Genomic DNA, 14,374 nt, shown 5'->3' with positions numbered 1-14,374 from the left:
AAGGGTTTGAGGCGAAAATCGCGCATCCTTTGGTCTTTCCAAGAATCTTCTCTTTCCAATAGAAGAAAAAGTCTGACTGAGCTTTATTATTCTGGTATGAGGTCTGTTGTGCAGTAACACACCTGAAGAGTGTTGACCTGTTGCAGAAGCTCTGTGTTCTCAAGCTCTCTGTCGGCAGCCATCTGCATCTGTGCCAAAGCGTTCTCTTTTGCCTGTCTTTCTTTCTGCAGCTCCGCCTGCAGTGCAGAGTGCTCCATCTGTAAATGTGGAAGCCACTTCAATGTTAAAATTTAAAAGGCTGTTTTGTAAAATGTTTCTTAAGCACCAAATCAGCATATTAGAATGATTACTGAAGGATCACATGACACTGAAGACTGGAGTAATGGCTGAAGAAGAAAACAGTTGTTTTAAATTGTAATAATATTTCACAATATTACTGTTTTACAGTATTTTTAATCAATTTTTATCAGCTATGGTGAGCATAAGAATCTAAGATTTTGAATGGTAGTGTACGTTTAATGAGCAAGCTGTTTTTCCAAAATGAATGCAAACTGATGTTTTCTCATAATACACATGAAAGAATGTGAAAAGATCCGAAGACAAGATTTTCAGTGAACAGTGATGGAAATTTCAGCTTGTTGTTGAAGGATATTTTAAGAAAAGATGGATAAGGACATATAAAGAATCTTTGAAATATATTGCACGAGTCGTTCTGAGAGTCATTCCTTTATGGAGCTTGACAGGCACTAGTCACAGTCTAATCTATTTGAATGGAAATGGCCTATGTGAATATACAACCTAACATTTTGTGAAATGTAAAAAAGTTTGGAGAAACTTGAGTAGAATTTTTATTTTCAGGTGAACTATGCCTTTACAAAAAAGGCATTATATTATGCACAAATATGAAAAACAAATCTATGAACCCATTTCTTACTTGACTGAGTTGACGCAGTCTGCCCAGCTCCTCCTTCAGTTGTGTGGCCTCAGTATCTCTCTCCTGTAGTTGTGTTTCCAGCTCTGCCTCATATTCACTGACCTGCCCCTGAGCCTGTTTCAGCTCTTCATTCTCCTTCCTCAGATCCTCCAACACCTGCTGTTGAAACTGAAGCTCCTATAACACAACAAACAATGTGATCATGCTGATTTGACTTATTACAGAGTGGTGTATTAAAAATGTTGCTCTGTTATGTCAGAAACAGACTCCAACCTCCTGTGCGCTTTTAGCACTCAGAGCTTCTTTCTCCAGCTGTGTGCACTGCAGCTCCTTCTCACACAGGAAGCGTTGCAGAGCATCTTTCTCTCTCTGCAGACGACTGCAATCTAACTGGGCTCTTCGTGCTTGGTCCTTCACCCCCTGCAGATACTCCTGGAGACCTGAGATGATGCCCTCCAGGTCACGCTTGAGTGCTTCATTAGCAGCGATCTGACCTGAAAGAGTGGAGATGGTTTCTTTTAGCTTATTTGATGATTTTTTAAATATTGTATTCATCCATAAAATTACAACAGATCAAATGCTACCTTTATCTAATGAAGGTTAAAAACAACATTTCAAAAAAGGTCCTCACCATCAGTAAGCTGTTGCTCTAATTCTTTGATCTCCTGTGTCTCCTTGTGGATGCGTGTGATCATGTCATCCAGCCTGCTCTCCAGTTCCTGGTGCTTTCTGCTCATGATGGCCAGCAGCTGCGTCTTCTTGGACAGCTGAGCCTTCACGTGGTCCTGCAGGAGTGATGGCAGAGAGAGTTGGGTTAGAGTGCAATTACATGATCAATTCTGCTGGTTTGTGTCTCCAAGGCACCACTTTTTCGAATACAATATTCTCCAAACTAAGCTGATATGTATCTACTTTTGTTGTAATAAAAATAAATAAATTCAAAAATATAATGTCAGTTTAATAGCGTCTTTTATTATTGTTGTTTTATTATTTTATTATTGTTTAATATTATTATCTTTATTTTTAGTGGGTTTTATTTTTATTGAGACTGTTATTATAACTACATTTAAATAATTTAAGATTTATTGCAACCCAACTGCAAGTAACATATTGAATTTAAAGTGAAATTTTAAGTGGACATACATTTGGATAGTATTTTCTTCTACAACAATCGCTTTGTTTTATTTACACTATAGTCTTTTGTTGTTGTTGTAATTTTACTCACAACTTTGAAAATGTATTTTTTACAGTGTTCTATCCACCCAAAATAGTAAACAAAACAGTATGCGAATTGGGTGCATTTGTTACTTCTCAACCATTGACTTCCTCTTCCCTCCCAATATATATTATCTCAAAGTGAAAATGTTACATTTTAATTAAACATTATTTTAAACAATGCCTTGTTCACAGGAAAGTTTGCTTTAAAACTTAAATCCAACACTATCTATAATTAAAGAGTACAAATGTACTCAGATTTATCTAGTGGTGTACTGATTTAATACTGTGCCTTGTTTTTGTCCACGGCTGTCATAAAATATGCAAGCCAGCAAACTCTGATGACATAATGCCTTTGCAATTTCCTGTTATAAACACTGAAAATATACAACATTCATGAAACATTATAACGTAAAGGATCAACTTTAAAAAACGAAATAATGTTCAATGATGTTAGACACCAATAATCACTTCTACAAACAACATTACAAGCCCCAAATTACAACAGTATGACCGCAACCTCCCATGAGCCCCTCCTAAACCCCAGTGGGGTACTTACTACAGCGGTGTGGCTCCCATCTCTTCGCTTTCTGTCTCTATATGTCCATTTTTCTCCTGTTGCTGCCCCACGAGGAGTAACAGGGGCTCCTTGTGCAGAAAGAGAACATTTCCTGTCTCTTTTAGCTCTGTTACGCTAAAATTCATAGCTTTTCTTCCATGGACTCCAACTATCTCTAAAAGCAGCCCCCTCCTCCTCTATCTCTGCACTCTTTCCACCCTCCTCTCAACTCTCTTTGAATCAACACAGGAAACTTTCGGCAGCCTCAGCCAATCAGTGTCTGTGTCTGGTGGGAGTAGGCTCCACCCACAGCATCAACAGATTTCCCAGGACAGAAGTTCTCTCTTCTTTCTTAAAGAGACAAGAGCCTCATTTTATATGCCTGCAAGTCGTTGCTGAGCATCATGGGTTAGTGATGATTAATTCCGTAGAGAACCTAATCTTATTATACACCTTTGTTGTTAGGGAGGTTCCACAACACATCAGTTGTTTTGCACACATTTTGTCCTACACTGTTTGTATGCCAAACATTTTCTTTAACAGAAAACTGGAAGACATGCACTTTGTTGTTATAAAACATAAATAAACTAAGGATCTAACATCTGAATAGTTCTGAGGCTTACGGCAAAAACACAACATACACAGACAATAAACCATTTTATACTCATGGAAATTACCAACTATCTCTAAAAGCAGCCCCCTCCTCCTCTATCTCTGCACTCTTTCCACCCTCCTCTCAACTCTCTTTGAATCAACACAGGAAACTTTCGGCAGCCTCAGCCAATCAGTGTCTGTGTCTGGTGGGAGTAGGCTCCACCCACAGCATCAACAGATTTCCCAGGACAGAAGTTCTCTCTTCTTTCTTAAAGAGACAAGAGCCTCATTTTATATGCCTGCAAGTCGTTGCTGAGCATCATGGGTTAGTGATGATTAATTCCGTAGAGAACCTAATCTTATTATACACCTTTGTTGTTAGGGAGGTTCCACAACACATCAGTTGTTTTGCACTCATTTTGTCCTACACTGTTTGTATGCCAAACATTTTCTTTAACAGAAAACTGGAAGACATGCACTTTGTTGTTATAAAACATAAATAAACTAAGGATCTAACATCTGAATAGTTCTGAGGCTTACGGCAAAAACACAACATACACAGACAATAAACCATTTTATACTCATGGAAATTATTTTTTTGTGGCATTTGCAGATGTTGCCGAAGGCATAGCGCGAACCTTTAAGAGTGATCACGCATGGGTGTAAACAGTAACATGTTGCAGAAATATGTAATATGTAAATATGTTATTTCTGTAGGGCACAGGTTCTTGCCTATATCTATTAATATGTGACCCTAAACCAGTCATAAGGGTCAAATTTTTGAATACATAAGATTTCCATTAATGTATGGTTTGTTAGGAAAGGACAATATTTGGCCAAGATATAACTATTTGAAAATCTGGAATCTGAGGGTGCAAAAAAATCTAAATATTGAGAAAATCACCTTTAAAGATGTCCAAATGAAGTTCTTAGCAATGCACATTACTAATCAAAAATTAAGTTTTGATATATTTACGGTAGGACATTTACAAAATATCTTCATGGAACATGATCTTTACTTTATATCCTAATGCTTTTTGGCATAAAAGAAAAATTGATAATTTTGACACGTACAATATTTTTTTTTGGCTATTGCTACAAATATACCCCAGCGACTTAAGACTGGTTTTGTGCTCCAGGGTCACATGTTTCAACGTGAATTTATTTCAAAGCATTAACCGTACAATGCAATATTTGTTCTAAGCATATTTATCAATAAGATTTTACATTGGTGAAATAGCAAATATAGACAATGTGTAATTGTACATTAGTTCAATTCTATTTTAATTCTTTAAAGTTGTCTGGCAACCGTAAACAGCCTACACTTTAAAACAATTAGTAATTTTAACAGAAATGGAAAAATGCTACAGTAAAACCTGTTAATTGTTGTTACTAATATTTCTCACCATATACTGTATTAGATTTACATACATGCGATCTTTAAAATGTCTTTTGCAAGCAAAAAAGTATGAATTACATCAATAAAAAAAATTCTATATTATAAATAGTCTTGACATTTACACTACCAATAAAAAGCTTGGGGTTCTTAAGGTTATTTAATGTTTAAATAAATTTAAACTCTCTTATGCTCACCAAGGCTGCATTTATTTAAGTACAAAATATAGTAACAACAATAATATTATGCAACGTATATAAAAATAAATATTTTGTGACAAGGTGAAAGTCTGTACCATCACTTTTGATCAATTTAATGCATCCTTGCTGAATAAAAGTATTAATGTCTGAACATATTTTATTTTGTTTAATTAATGTTATTCATGTATTTGCATTTATACCCTGCTGCCATTTGTCTTTGTGTAAGTTAATTAGCCATTGTTTTAAAAAGGGCCATGAAAATAGTTGGGGTGTTTTATCTAAACTGTTTACAGTACAAAGCAGATTTATTAACATTATATCAGTTCATGAATCATGATACTGTACATTGATGAACTATAAAATAAAATATTTTTTACAGTGAATTTCTAGCGACCGCAGCTTTTTATACTGTAAATTTAACAGGATGTTTTACAATGTTCAGTTAACGCTAATAAATTGCATTACTAAGAATTTTTTTTTTGCAATTATTATTATTATAAAACATTTATTTATTGAACAATTGGTGTCTTTTTGCCAGTGTTACGCAAAATAATAATCCTCAAGAGGATTATTTTCATGAGGTTGTGCAGACATGAGTGTTACTGACATGTCTGGGGTCACTGGGATCCAGGCTGTGCAGTAGATTTTGTAGCTGGTCCATTTCATCCTGGGCTAATTATAATACATAATAAATAAAAATAACAATCACTCTCATTCTGGCACCTGTTTATCTTGTTCTTCTAATTCAGCAAGAAGACGGTCCCTGTCCATTTCTGTCTCCTCTAAACGCTGCAGCATCAAGTGCTGCTGCTCTTGAGCATCTTCCAGCTCCTTCCTCAATCTATGGAGCTCCGCCTCCTCACCCCGTCTCTCTGCTGCCTGCTGGAATAAAATAAAGGGAGATCAGCATCTCTTCATACTAAGACATTATACTGCAATATGTGAGCATCTGAACTTTAGAAATGGCAATGTAACTGAAAAGTCTATTTAAAATAATGATTACTTGAATTCCACAACATCAGCTCACCTGAGCCTGGTATCTTTCTTGGTACTTCCTGAGTCTCTCTTTGAGCGAACTCATCTCTCCAGCAAGTCTGTCCTGACAGCGCTGGGCCTCGTCTCTATCGCTCTGAGCAGCAGATACCACACGATGCACCTCCTGTTGTAGCTCCATGAATTTCTTGTTCATTGGCTCCCCAAGGTCTTTAAAGCTGCAACAGGACAGGATAATAAAGACATGTCACCATCTGATGGACACATCTGTAGCCACAGTCCACCTATTATAATTTGCTTAAATATCCAATAAGAATCTATAATACCTTAGTTCCTCTTGTCCTGTAGCTATGCTTCTTCTCAGCTCTCCTAAACGTTTAGCCACACTTTCTGTGCAAAGAAGCTCCTCCCTAACCTGCTCCAAATCACCCTGAAGAGCATCCACCTTCTCCTTAAGACTGTCTCTTTCCTCCTGTGAAAGCCATTTTCAGCCAGCAATTCAAAGATGTGAGTCATACTGGAGGTTGAATGATTCTCATACATCAACAAGCATCAGAATGTACAACACATGCTTTTACAGGCTCTGAGAAGGGTTTGAGGTGAAAATCGTGCATCCTTTGGTCTTTCCAAGAATCCTCTCTTTCCAATAGAAGAAAAAGTCTGACTGAGCTTTATTATTCTGGTATGAGGTCTGTTGTGCAGTAACACACCTGAAGAGTGTTGACCTGTTGCAGAAGCTCTGTGTTCTCAAGCTCTCTGTCGGCAGCCATCTGCATCTGTGCCAAAGCGTTCTCTTTTGCCTGTCTTTCTTTCTGCAGCTCCGCCTGCAGTGCAGAGTGCTCCATCTGTAAATGTGGAAGCCACTTCAATGTTAAAATTTAAAAGGCTGTTTTGTAAAATGTTTCTTAAGCACCAAATCAGCATATTAGAATGATTACTGAAGGATCACATGACACTGAAGACTGGAGTAATGGCTGAAGAAGAAAACAGTTGTTTTAAATTGTAATAATATTTCACAATATTACTGTTTTACAGTATTTTTAATCAATTTTTATCAGCTATGGTGAGCATAAGAATCTAAGATTTTGAATGGTAGTGTACGTTTAATGAGCAAGCTGTTTTTCCAAAATGAATGCAAACTGATGTTTTCTCATAATACACATGAAAGAATGTGAAAAGATCCGAAGACAAGATTTTCAGTGAACAGTGATGGAAATTTCAGCTTGTTGTTGAAGGATATTTTAAGAAAAGATGGATAAGGACATATAAAGAATCTTTGAAATATATTGCACGAGTCGTTCTGAGAGTCATTCCTTTATGGAGCTTGACAGGCACTAGTCACAGTCTAATCTATTTGAATGGAAATGGCCTATGTGAATATACAACCTAACATTTTGTGAAATGTAAAAAAGTTTGGAGAAACTTGAGTAGAATTTTTATTTTCAGGTGAACTATGCCTTTACAAAAAAGGCATTATATTATGCACAAATATGAAAAACAAATCTATGAACCCATTTCTTACTTGACTGAGTTGACGCAGTCTGCCCAGCTCCTCCTTCAGTTGTGTGGCCTCAGTATCTCTCTCCTGTAGTTGTGTTTCCAGCTCTGCCTCATATTCACTGACCTGCCCCTGAGCCTGTTTCAGCTCTTCATTCTCCTTCCTCAGATCCTCCAACACCTGCTGTTGAAACTGAAGCTCCTATAACACAACAAACAATGTGATCATGCTGATTTGACTTATTACAGAGTGGTGTATTAAAAATGTTGCTCTGTTATGTCAGAAACAGACTCCAACCTCCTGTGCGCTTTTAGCACTCAGAGCTTCTTTCTCCAGCTGTGTGCACTGCAGCTCCTTCTCACACAGGAAGCGTTGCAGAGCATCTTTCTCTCTCTGCAGACGACTGCAATCTAACTGGGCTCTTCGTGCTTGGTCCTTCACCCCCTGCAGATACTCCTGGAGACCTGAGATGATGCCCTCCAGGTCACGCTTGAGTGCTTCATTAGCAGCGATCTGACCTGAAAGAGTGGAGATGGTTTCTTTTAGCTTATTTGATGATTTTTTAAATATTGTATTCATCCATAAAATTACAACAGATCAAATGCTACCTTTATCTAATGAAGGTTAAAAACAACATTTCAAAAAAGGTCCTCACCATCAGTAAGCTGTTGCTCTAATTCTTTGATCTCCTGTGTCTCCTTGTGGATGCGTGTGATCATGTCATCCAGCCTGCTCTCCAGTTCCTGGTGCTTTCTGCTCATGATGGCCAGCAGCTGCGTCTTCTTGGACAGCTGAGCCTTCACGTGGTCCTGCAGGAGTGATGGCAGAGAGAGTTGGGTTAGAGTGCAATTACATGATCAATTCTGCTGGTTTGTGTCTCCAAGGCACCACTTTTTCGAATACAATATTCTCCAAACTAAGCTGATATGTATCTACTTTTGTTGTAATAAAAATAAATAAATTCAAAAATATAATGTCAGTTTAATAGCGTCTTTTATTATTGTTGTTTTATTATTTTATTATTGTTTAATATTATTATCTTTATTTTTAGTGGGTTTTATTTTTATTGAGACTGTTATTATAACTACATTTAAATAATTTAAGATTTATTGCAACCCAACTGCAAGTAACATATTGAATTTAAAGTGAAATTTTAAGTGGACATACATTTGGATAGTATTTTCTTCTACAACAATCGCTTTGTTTTATTTACACTATAGTCTTTTGTTGTTGTTGTAATTTTACTCACAACTTTGAAAATGTATTTTTTACAGTGTTCTATCCACCCAAAATAGTAAACAAAACAGTATGCGAATTGGGTGCATTTGTTACTTCTCAACCATTGACTTCCTCTTCCCTCCCAATATATATTATCTCAAAGTGAAAATGTTACATTTTAATTAAACATTATTTTAAACAATGCCTTGTTCACAGGAAAGTTTGCTTTAAAACTTAAATCCAACACTATCTATAATTAAAGAGTACAAATGTACTCAGATTTATCTAGTGGTGTACTGATTTAATACTGTGCCTTGTTTTTGTCCACGGCTGTCATAAAATATGCAAGCCAGCAAACTCTGATGACATAATGCCTTTGCAATTTCCTGTTATAAACACTGAAAATATACAACATTCATGAAACATTATAACGTAAAGGATCAACTTTAAAAAACGAAATAATGTTCAATGATGTTAGACACCAATAATCACTTCTACAAACAACATTACAAGCCCCAAATTACAACAGTATGACCGCAACCTCCCATGAGCCCCTCCTAAACCCCAGTGGGGTACTTACTACAGCGGTGTGGCTCCCATCTCTTCGCTTTCTGTCTCTATATGTCCATTTTTCTCCTGTTGCTGCCCCACGAGGAGTAACAGGGGCTCCTTGTGCAGAAAGAGAACATTTCCTGTCTCTTTTAGCTCTGTTACGCTAAAATTCATAGCTTTTCTTCCATGGACTCCAACTATCTCTAAAAGCAGCCCCCTCCTCCTCTATCTCTGCACTCTTTCCACCCTCCTCTCAACTCTCTTTGAATCAACACAGGAAACTTTCGGCAGCCTCAGCCAATCAGTGTCTGTGTCTGGTGGGAGTAGGCTCCACCCACAGCATCAACAGATTTCCCAGGACAGAAGTTCTCTCTTCTTTCTTAAAGAGACAAGAGCCTCATTTTATATGCCTGCAAGTCGTTGCTGAGCATCATGGGTTAGTGATGATTAATTCCGTAGAGAACCTAATCTTATTATACACCTTTGTTGTTAGGGAGGTTCCACAACACATCAGTTGTTTTGCACTCATTTTGTCCTACACTGTTTGTATGCCAAACATTTTCTTTAACAGAAAACTGGAAGACATGCACTTTGTTGTTATAAAACATAAATAAACTAAGGATCTAACATCTGAATAGTTCTGAGGCTTACGGCAAAAACACAACATACACAGACAATAAACCATTTTATACTCATGGAAATTATTTTTTGTGGCATTTGCAGATGTTGCCGAAGGCATAGCGCGAACCTTTAAGAGTGATCACGCATGGGTGTAAACAGTAACATGTTGCAGAAATATGTAATATGTAAATATGTTATTTCTGTAGGGCACAGGTTCTTGCCTATATCTATTAATATGTGACCCTAAACCAGTCATAAGGGTCAAATTTTTGAATACATAAGATTTCCATTAATGTATGGTTTGTTAGGAAAGGACAATATTTGGCCGAGATATAACTATTTGAAAATCTGGAATCTGAGGGTGCAAAAAAATCTAAATATTGAGAAAATCACCTTTAAAGATGTCCAAATGAAGTTCTTAGCAATGCACATTACTAATCAAAAATTAAGTTTTGATATATTTACGGTAGGACATTTACAAAATATCTTCATGGAACATGATCTTTACTTTATATCCTAATGCTTTTTGGCATAAAAGAAAAATTGATAATTTTGACACGTACAATATTTTTTTTTGGCTATTGCTACAAATATACCCCAGCGACTTAAGACTGGTTTTGTGCTCCAGGGTCACATGTTTCAACGTGAATTTATTTCAAAGCATTAACCGTACAATGCAATATTTGTTCTAAGCATATTTATCAATAAGATTTTACATTGGTGAAATAGCAAATATAGACAATGTGTAATTGTACATTAGTTCAATTCTATTTTAATTCTTTAAAGTTGTCTGGCAACCGTAAACAGCCTACACTTTAAAACAATTAGTAATTTTAACAGAAATGGAAAAATGCTACAGTAAAACCTGTTAATTGTTGTTACTAATATTTCTCACCATATACTGTATTAGATTTACATACATGCGATCTTTAAAATGTCTTTTGCAAGCAAAAAAGTATGAATTACATCAATAAAAAAAATTCTATATTATAAATAGTCTTGACATTTACACTACCAATAAAAAGCTTGGGGTTCTTAAGGTTATTTAATGTTTAAATAAATTTAAACTCTCTTATGCTCACCAAGGCTGCATTTATTTAAGTACAAAATATAGTAACAACAATAATATTATGCAACGTATATAAAAATAAATATTTTGTGACAAGGTGAAAGTCTGTACCATCACTTTTGATCAATTTAATGCATCCTTGCTGAATAAAAGTATTAATGTCTGAACATATTTTATTTTGTTTAATTAATGTTATTCATGTATTTGCATTTATACCCTGCTGCCATTTGTCTTTGTGTAAGTTAATTAGCCATTGTTTTAAAAAGGGCCATGAAAATAGTTGGGGTGTTTTATCTAAACTGTTTACAGTACAAAGCAGATTTATTAACATTATATCAGTTCATGAATCATGATACTGTACATTGATGAACTATAAAATAAAATATTTTTTACAGTGAATTTCTAGCGACCGCAGCTTTTTATACTGTAAATTTAACAGGATGTTTTACAATGTTCAGTTAAGGCTAATAAATTGCATTACTAAGAATTTTTTTTTGCAATTATTATTATTATAAAACATTTATTTATTGAACAATTGGTGTCTTTTTGCCAGTGTTACGCAAAATAATAATCCTCAAGAGGATTATTTTCATGAGGTTGTGCAGACATGAGTGTTACTGACATGTCTGGGGTCACTGGGATCCAGGCTGTGCAGTAGATTTTGTAGCTGGTCCATTTCATCCTGGGCTTGAATCCTCTCAGCATTCAGCCTGTCCAGCTGCTTCTCCATAGCCTCCATCTCTCCTCTCATCTCTCCCAGCCTCTGTATCCTCCTCTGAAGCTCCTGCCTGAGCTGCTCCTTCTCAGCCTCACAGATCTATGTGCAAATCAACAAACTAAGTAATTCAAAAATGAATCTGAATATGGACATATTGCTGCCATCAAGTTTTCAAAAAGTCATTCACAGAAGATGTTTAAAGGGGAACATCTCACCCGTCTCTGTGAAGCTGTCTCCTCTAGCTGCCGGAGCTCTTCACTGGCTTTAAAGATCTGCCGTTCTTTTGCCTCAATTTCTTTATGTAACTGCTGTAATCGCTCCTCAGCTAAAAACAAAACACAAACAGTGGCCCTATAAAAAGGGAAAATGTCCTCCATTGTTCATTTGCAGATGCCATATGGATGGATTTATTTATTTATTTGTGGGGTTACTGTACAGAATCAAGAAATTAGGTCATCAACAGTCATTTCAGTTTTATTTGAAGGTATTTTACTGTATATACAGTATGCACAAGCAAGGTGATTCTATGCAACGTAGACCCAAACCTGAGCAGCAGTGCAGATAATAAGACAAAAAACAACAAATTGTTACGAGTAAAAATGGAACAGCATGTGTAACATACAAATGTTATTTCACTTAACAATTTAGAGCTTTTAATATAATGTGAGAACACAGTGTACCTCTAAGCTGAGCATGTCTGGACATGTCATGTTCTCCTGGGCCGTCTGTCTCAGTCAGGTCCGCTGAGGAGGCCTTCTGCTGGTTTTGTGCACCCATGCTATCCGTCTCCAATGGGAATGTGATGTTCCTTTTCTGACGAGACTTTCCTATGTATGGACTCTCGCTAGAAAGGTTCTCTACCTCCACCTCCTGAGCAACAATGAGAATAATCTTCATAAAAAAAACAATATAACCCTACCATACACAAATCAGCATTGTGTGATATAGTTCTTCAATGGTCATTCTCAGATAATTGTCTATAAAGAAATCCACTAATATATAAAATATATTGTTGTTATTAGGACTGAAGTCATTTGGAGCTTTTGTATTGCAGAATTCATCAAAATCATCAAAGATCAAATATGAAACGTCACCTATGAATGAATCAGAATGTAACACCCTGTTAAAACCTCACAATGACCAATAAAGTTTTCTTTGCTTAAAAGCTTTAACTAAATTAATTAAAACTTCATACACTACATTTTGAATGAAAAAAGACAGGATGCACTACCGTTTGAGGTTGGTAAAAAGCCTCTCGCTAGAAAGGTTCTCTACCTCCACCTCCTGAGCAACAATGAGAATAATCTTCATAAAAAAAACAATATAACCCTACCATACACAAATCAGCATTGTGTGATATAGTTCTTCAATGGTCATTCTCAGATAATTGTCTATAAAGAAATCCACTAATATATAAAATATATTGTTGTTATTAGGACTGAAGTCATTTGGAGCTTTTGTATTGCAGAATTCATCAAAATCATCAAAGATCAAATATGAAACGTCACCTATGAATGAATCAGAATGTAACACCCTGTTAAAACCTCACAATGACTAATAATCCTATTATTATTATAAAAAAAAAAAAAAGGTTTTCTTTGCTTAAAAGCTTTAACTAAATTAATTAAAACTTCATACACTACATTTTGAATGAAAAAAGACAAGATGCACTACCGTTCAAAAGTTTGAGGTTGGTAAGATTTATATATGATAATAATCAGAAATGTTTCTTGAGCAGCAAATCAGAATATTAGAATGATTTCTTAAGGATCATGTGACACTGAAGACTGGAGTAATGATGCTGAAAATTCAGCATCAGAAATAAATTACATTTAAAATATTTTTAAATAGAAATCTATTATATAGCTCACTATTATACTGTATTTTACATTTTAATAATATTTCACAATATTACTGTTTTTACTGTATTTTTGATCAAATAAATGCAGCCTTGGTGAGCATAAGAGACTTCAACCCTAAACTTTGGAATAGTAGCATAAATTTAGAGACCAATTAAAAAAAAAAAGGAAAAAAAAACATTATATATATATATCTCACAATGAATGATCTATTTTTATCTATCCAAATTTCTAGATATTAATAAACCAAAACAAATACATACAGGATCTGGATAAAATGGAAGAGGTTCAAACTTGGCATCAATTTTGTGGAAAGCCAACTCCTGCTCAAGCTCATAGTGTTTCTGACAGGCCCGGGTCAACTCCACTGTTTTCTGCTTCAGCTGTGTAATAAGAGAGAGCTTATTTAAACACAACACTTTACATACCACCAGAAAACACATCAGCCACACTTCACTACAACCTTTACGGATACATGTTCTACAAAACTTTTACACTCATGGAAATACACAGAGCAATGAATGATATTTCCATTAACATAGAATGCATACATGCAGAAACCTCAGAAACATGCTGAAGAACATAGCAATACCATACCGTTCACACATCGCTCTCTAAAGCGAACACCTGAGAGGACAGGAGAACATAATGTTGACATCATACAGTGATTGGTGGGGCACATGTGAATACCTGACAGAGAGAATCCAGCAAAGGAGCTTGATGTGGAGGCTGAGATTGAAGCAGGAATGAAGAGAAGAGGCATGCAAAGAGTTTACGTAAAAGCACAGGAGTGAAAGATACATCAACTCAACAGGGAAAAGAAAAGTTTAAAGGATAGAAAATGTAGCTTTGCCATTAAAGGAATTAATTACATTTTACAACATATTCAGATAGAATATATATATTTTTATTTTTAGTTATATTTCACAATATTCCTGTTTTACTGTA

General features: G+C 35.7%; 1 protein-coding gene across 1 annotated transcript in view; it reads right to left on the bottom strand.

Moving 5' to 3' along the window:
• The window catches only part of LOC107587713 (centriolin-like), a 36,173-nt gene that overhangs the window by 17,092 nt on the left and 4,707 nt on the right, over nucleotides 1-14,374 (bottom strand). The window contains exons 7-21 of the mRNA XM_016275595.1: nucleotides 13,690-13,809; nucleotides 12,248-12,437; nucleotides 11,783-11,892; nucleotides 11,472-11,666; nucleotides 8,045-8,198; nucleotides 7,687-7,907; nucleotides 7,414-7,590; nucleotides 6,602-6,736; nucleotides 6,218-6,363; nucleotides 5,926-6,109; nucleotides 5,622-5,780; nucleotides 1,566-1,719; nucleotides 1,208-1,428; nucleotides 935-1,111; nucleotides 123-257 (exon numbers count right to left, since the gene is read on the bottom strand). Coding sequence (XP_016131081.1) covers nucleotides 123-257; nucleotides 935-1,111; nucleotides 1,208-1,428; nucleotides 1,566-1,719; nucleotides 5,622-5,780; nucleotides 5,926-6,109; nucleotides 6,218-6,363; nucleotides 6,602-6,736; nucleotides 7,414-7,590; nucleotides 7,687-7,907; nucleotides 8,045-8,198; nucleotides 11,472-11,666; nucleotides 11,783-11,892; nucleotides 12,248-12,437; nucleotides 13,690-13,809 — 2,478 coding nt within the window. The remainder of the gene's footprint in view (nucleotides 1-122; nucleotides 258-934; nucleotides 1,112-1,207; nucleotides 1,429-1,565; nucleotides 1,720-5,621; nucleotides 5,781-5,925; nucleotides 6,110-6,217; nucleotides 6,364-6,601; nucleotides 6,737-7,413; nucleotides 7,591-7,686; nucleotides 7,908-8,044; nucleotides 8,199-11,471; nucleotides 11,667-11,782; nucleotides 11,893-12,247; nucleotides 12,438-13,689; nucleotides 13,810-14,374) is intronic.

This window comes from Sinocyclocheilus grahami, unplaced genomic scaffold (assembly GCF_001515645.1).
Source record: "Sinocyclocheilus grahami isolate Dianchi unplaced genomic scaffold, SAMN03320097.WGS_v1.1 scaffold95.1, whole genome shotgun sequence".
Classification (NCBI taxonomy): Eukaryota; Metazoa; Chordata; class Actinopteri; order Cypriniformes; family Cyprinidae; genus Sinocyclocheilus; species Sinocyclocheilus grahami.
This window is presented reverse-complemented; position numbering and strand designations above follow the sequence as displayed.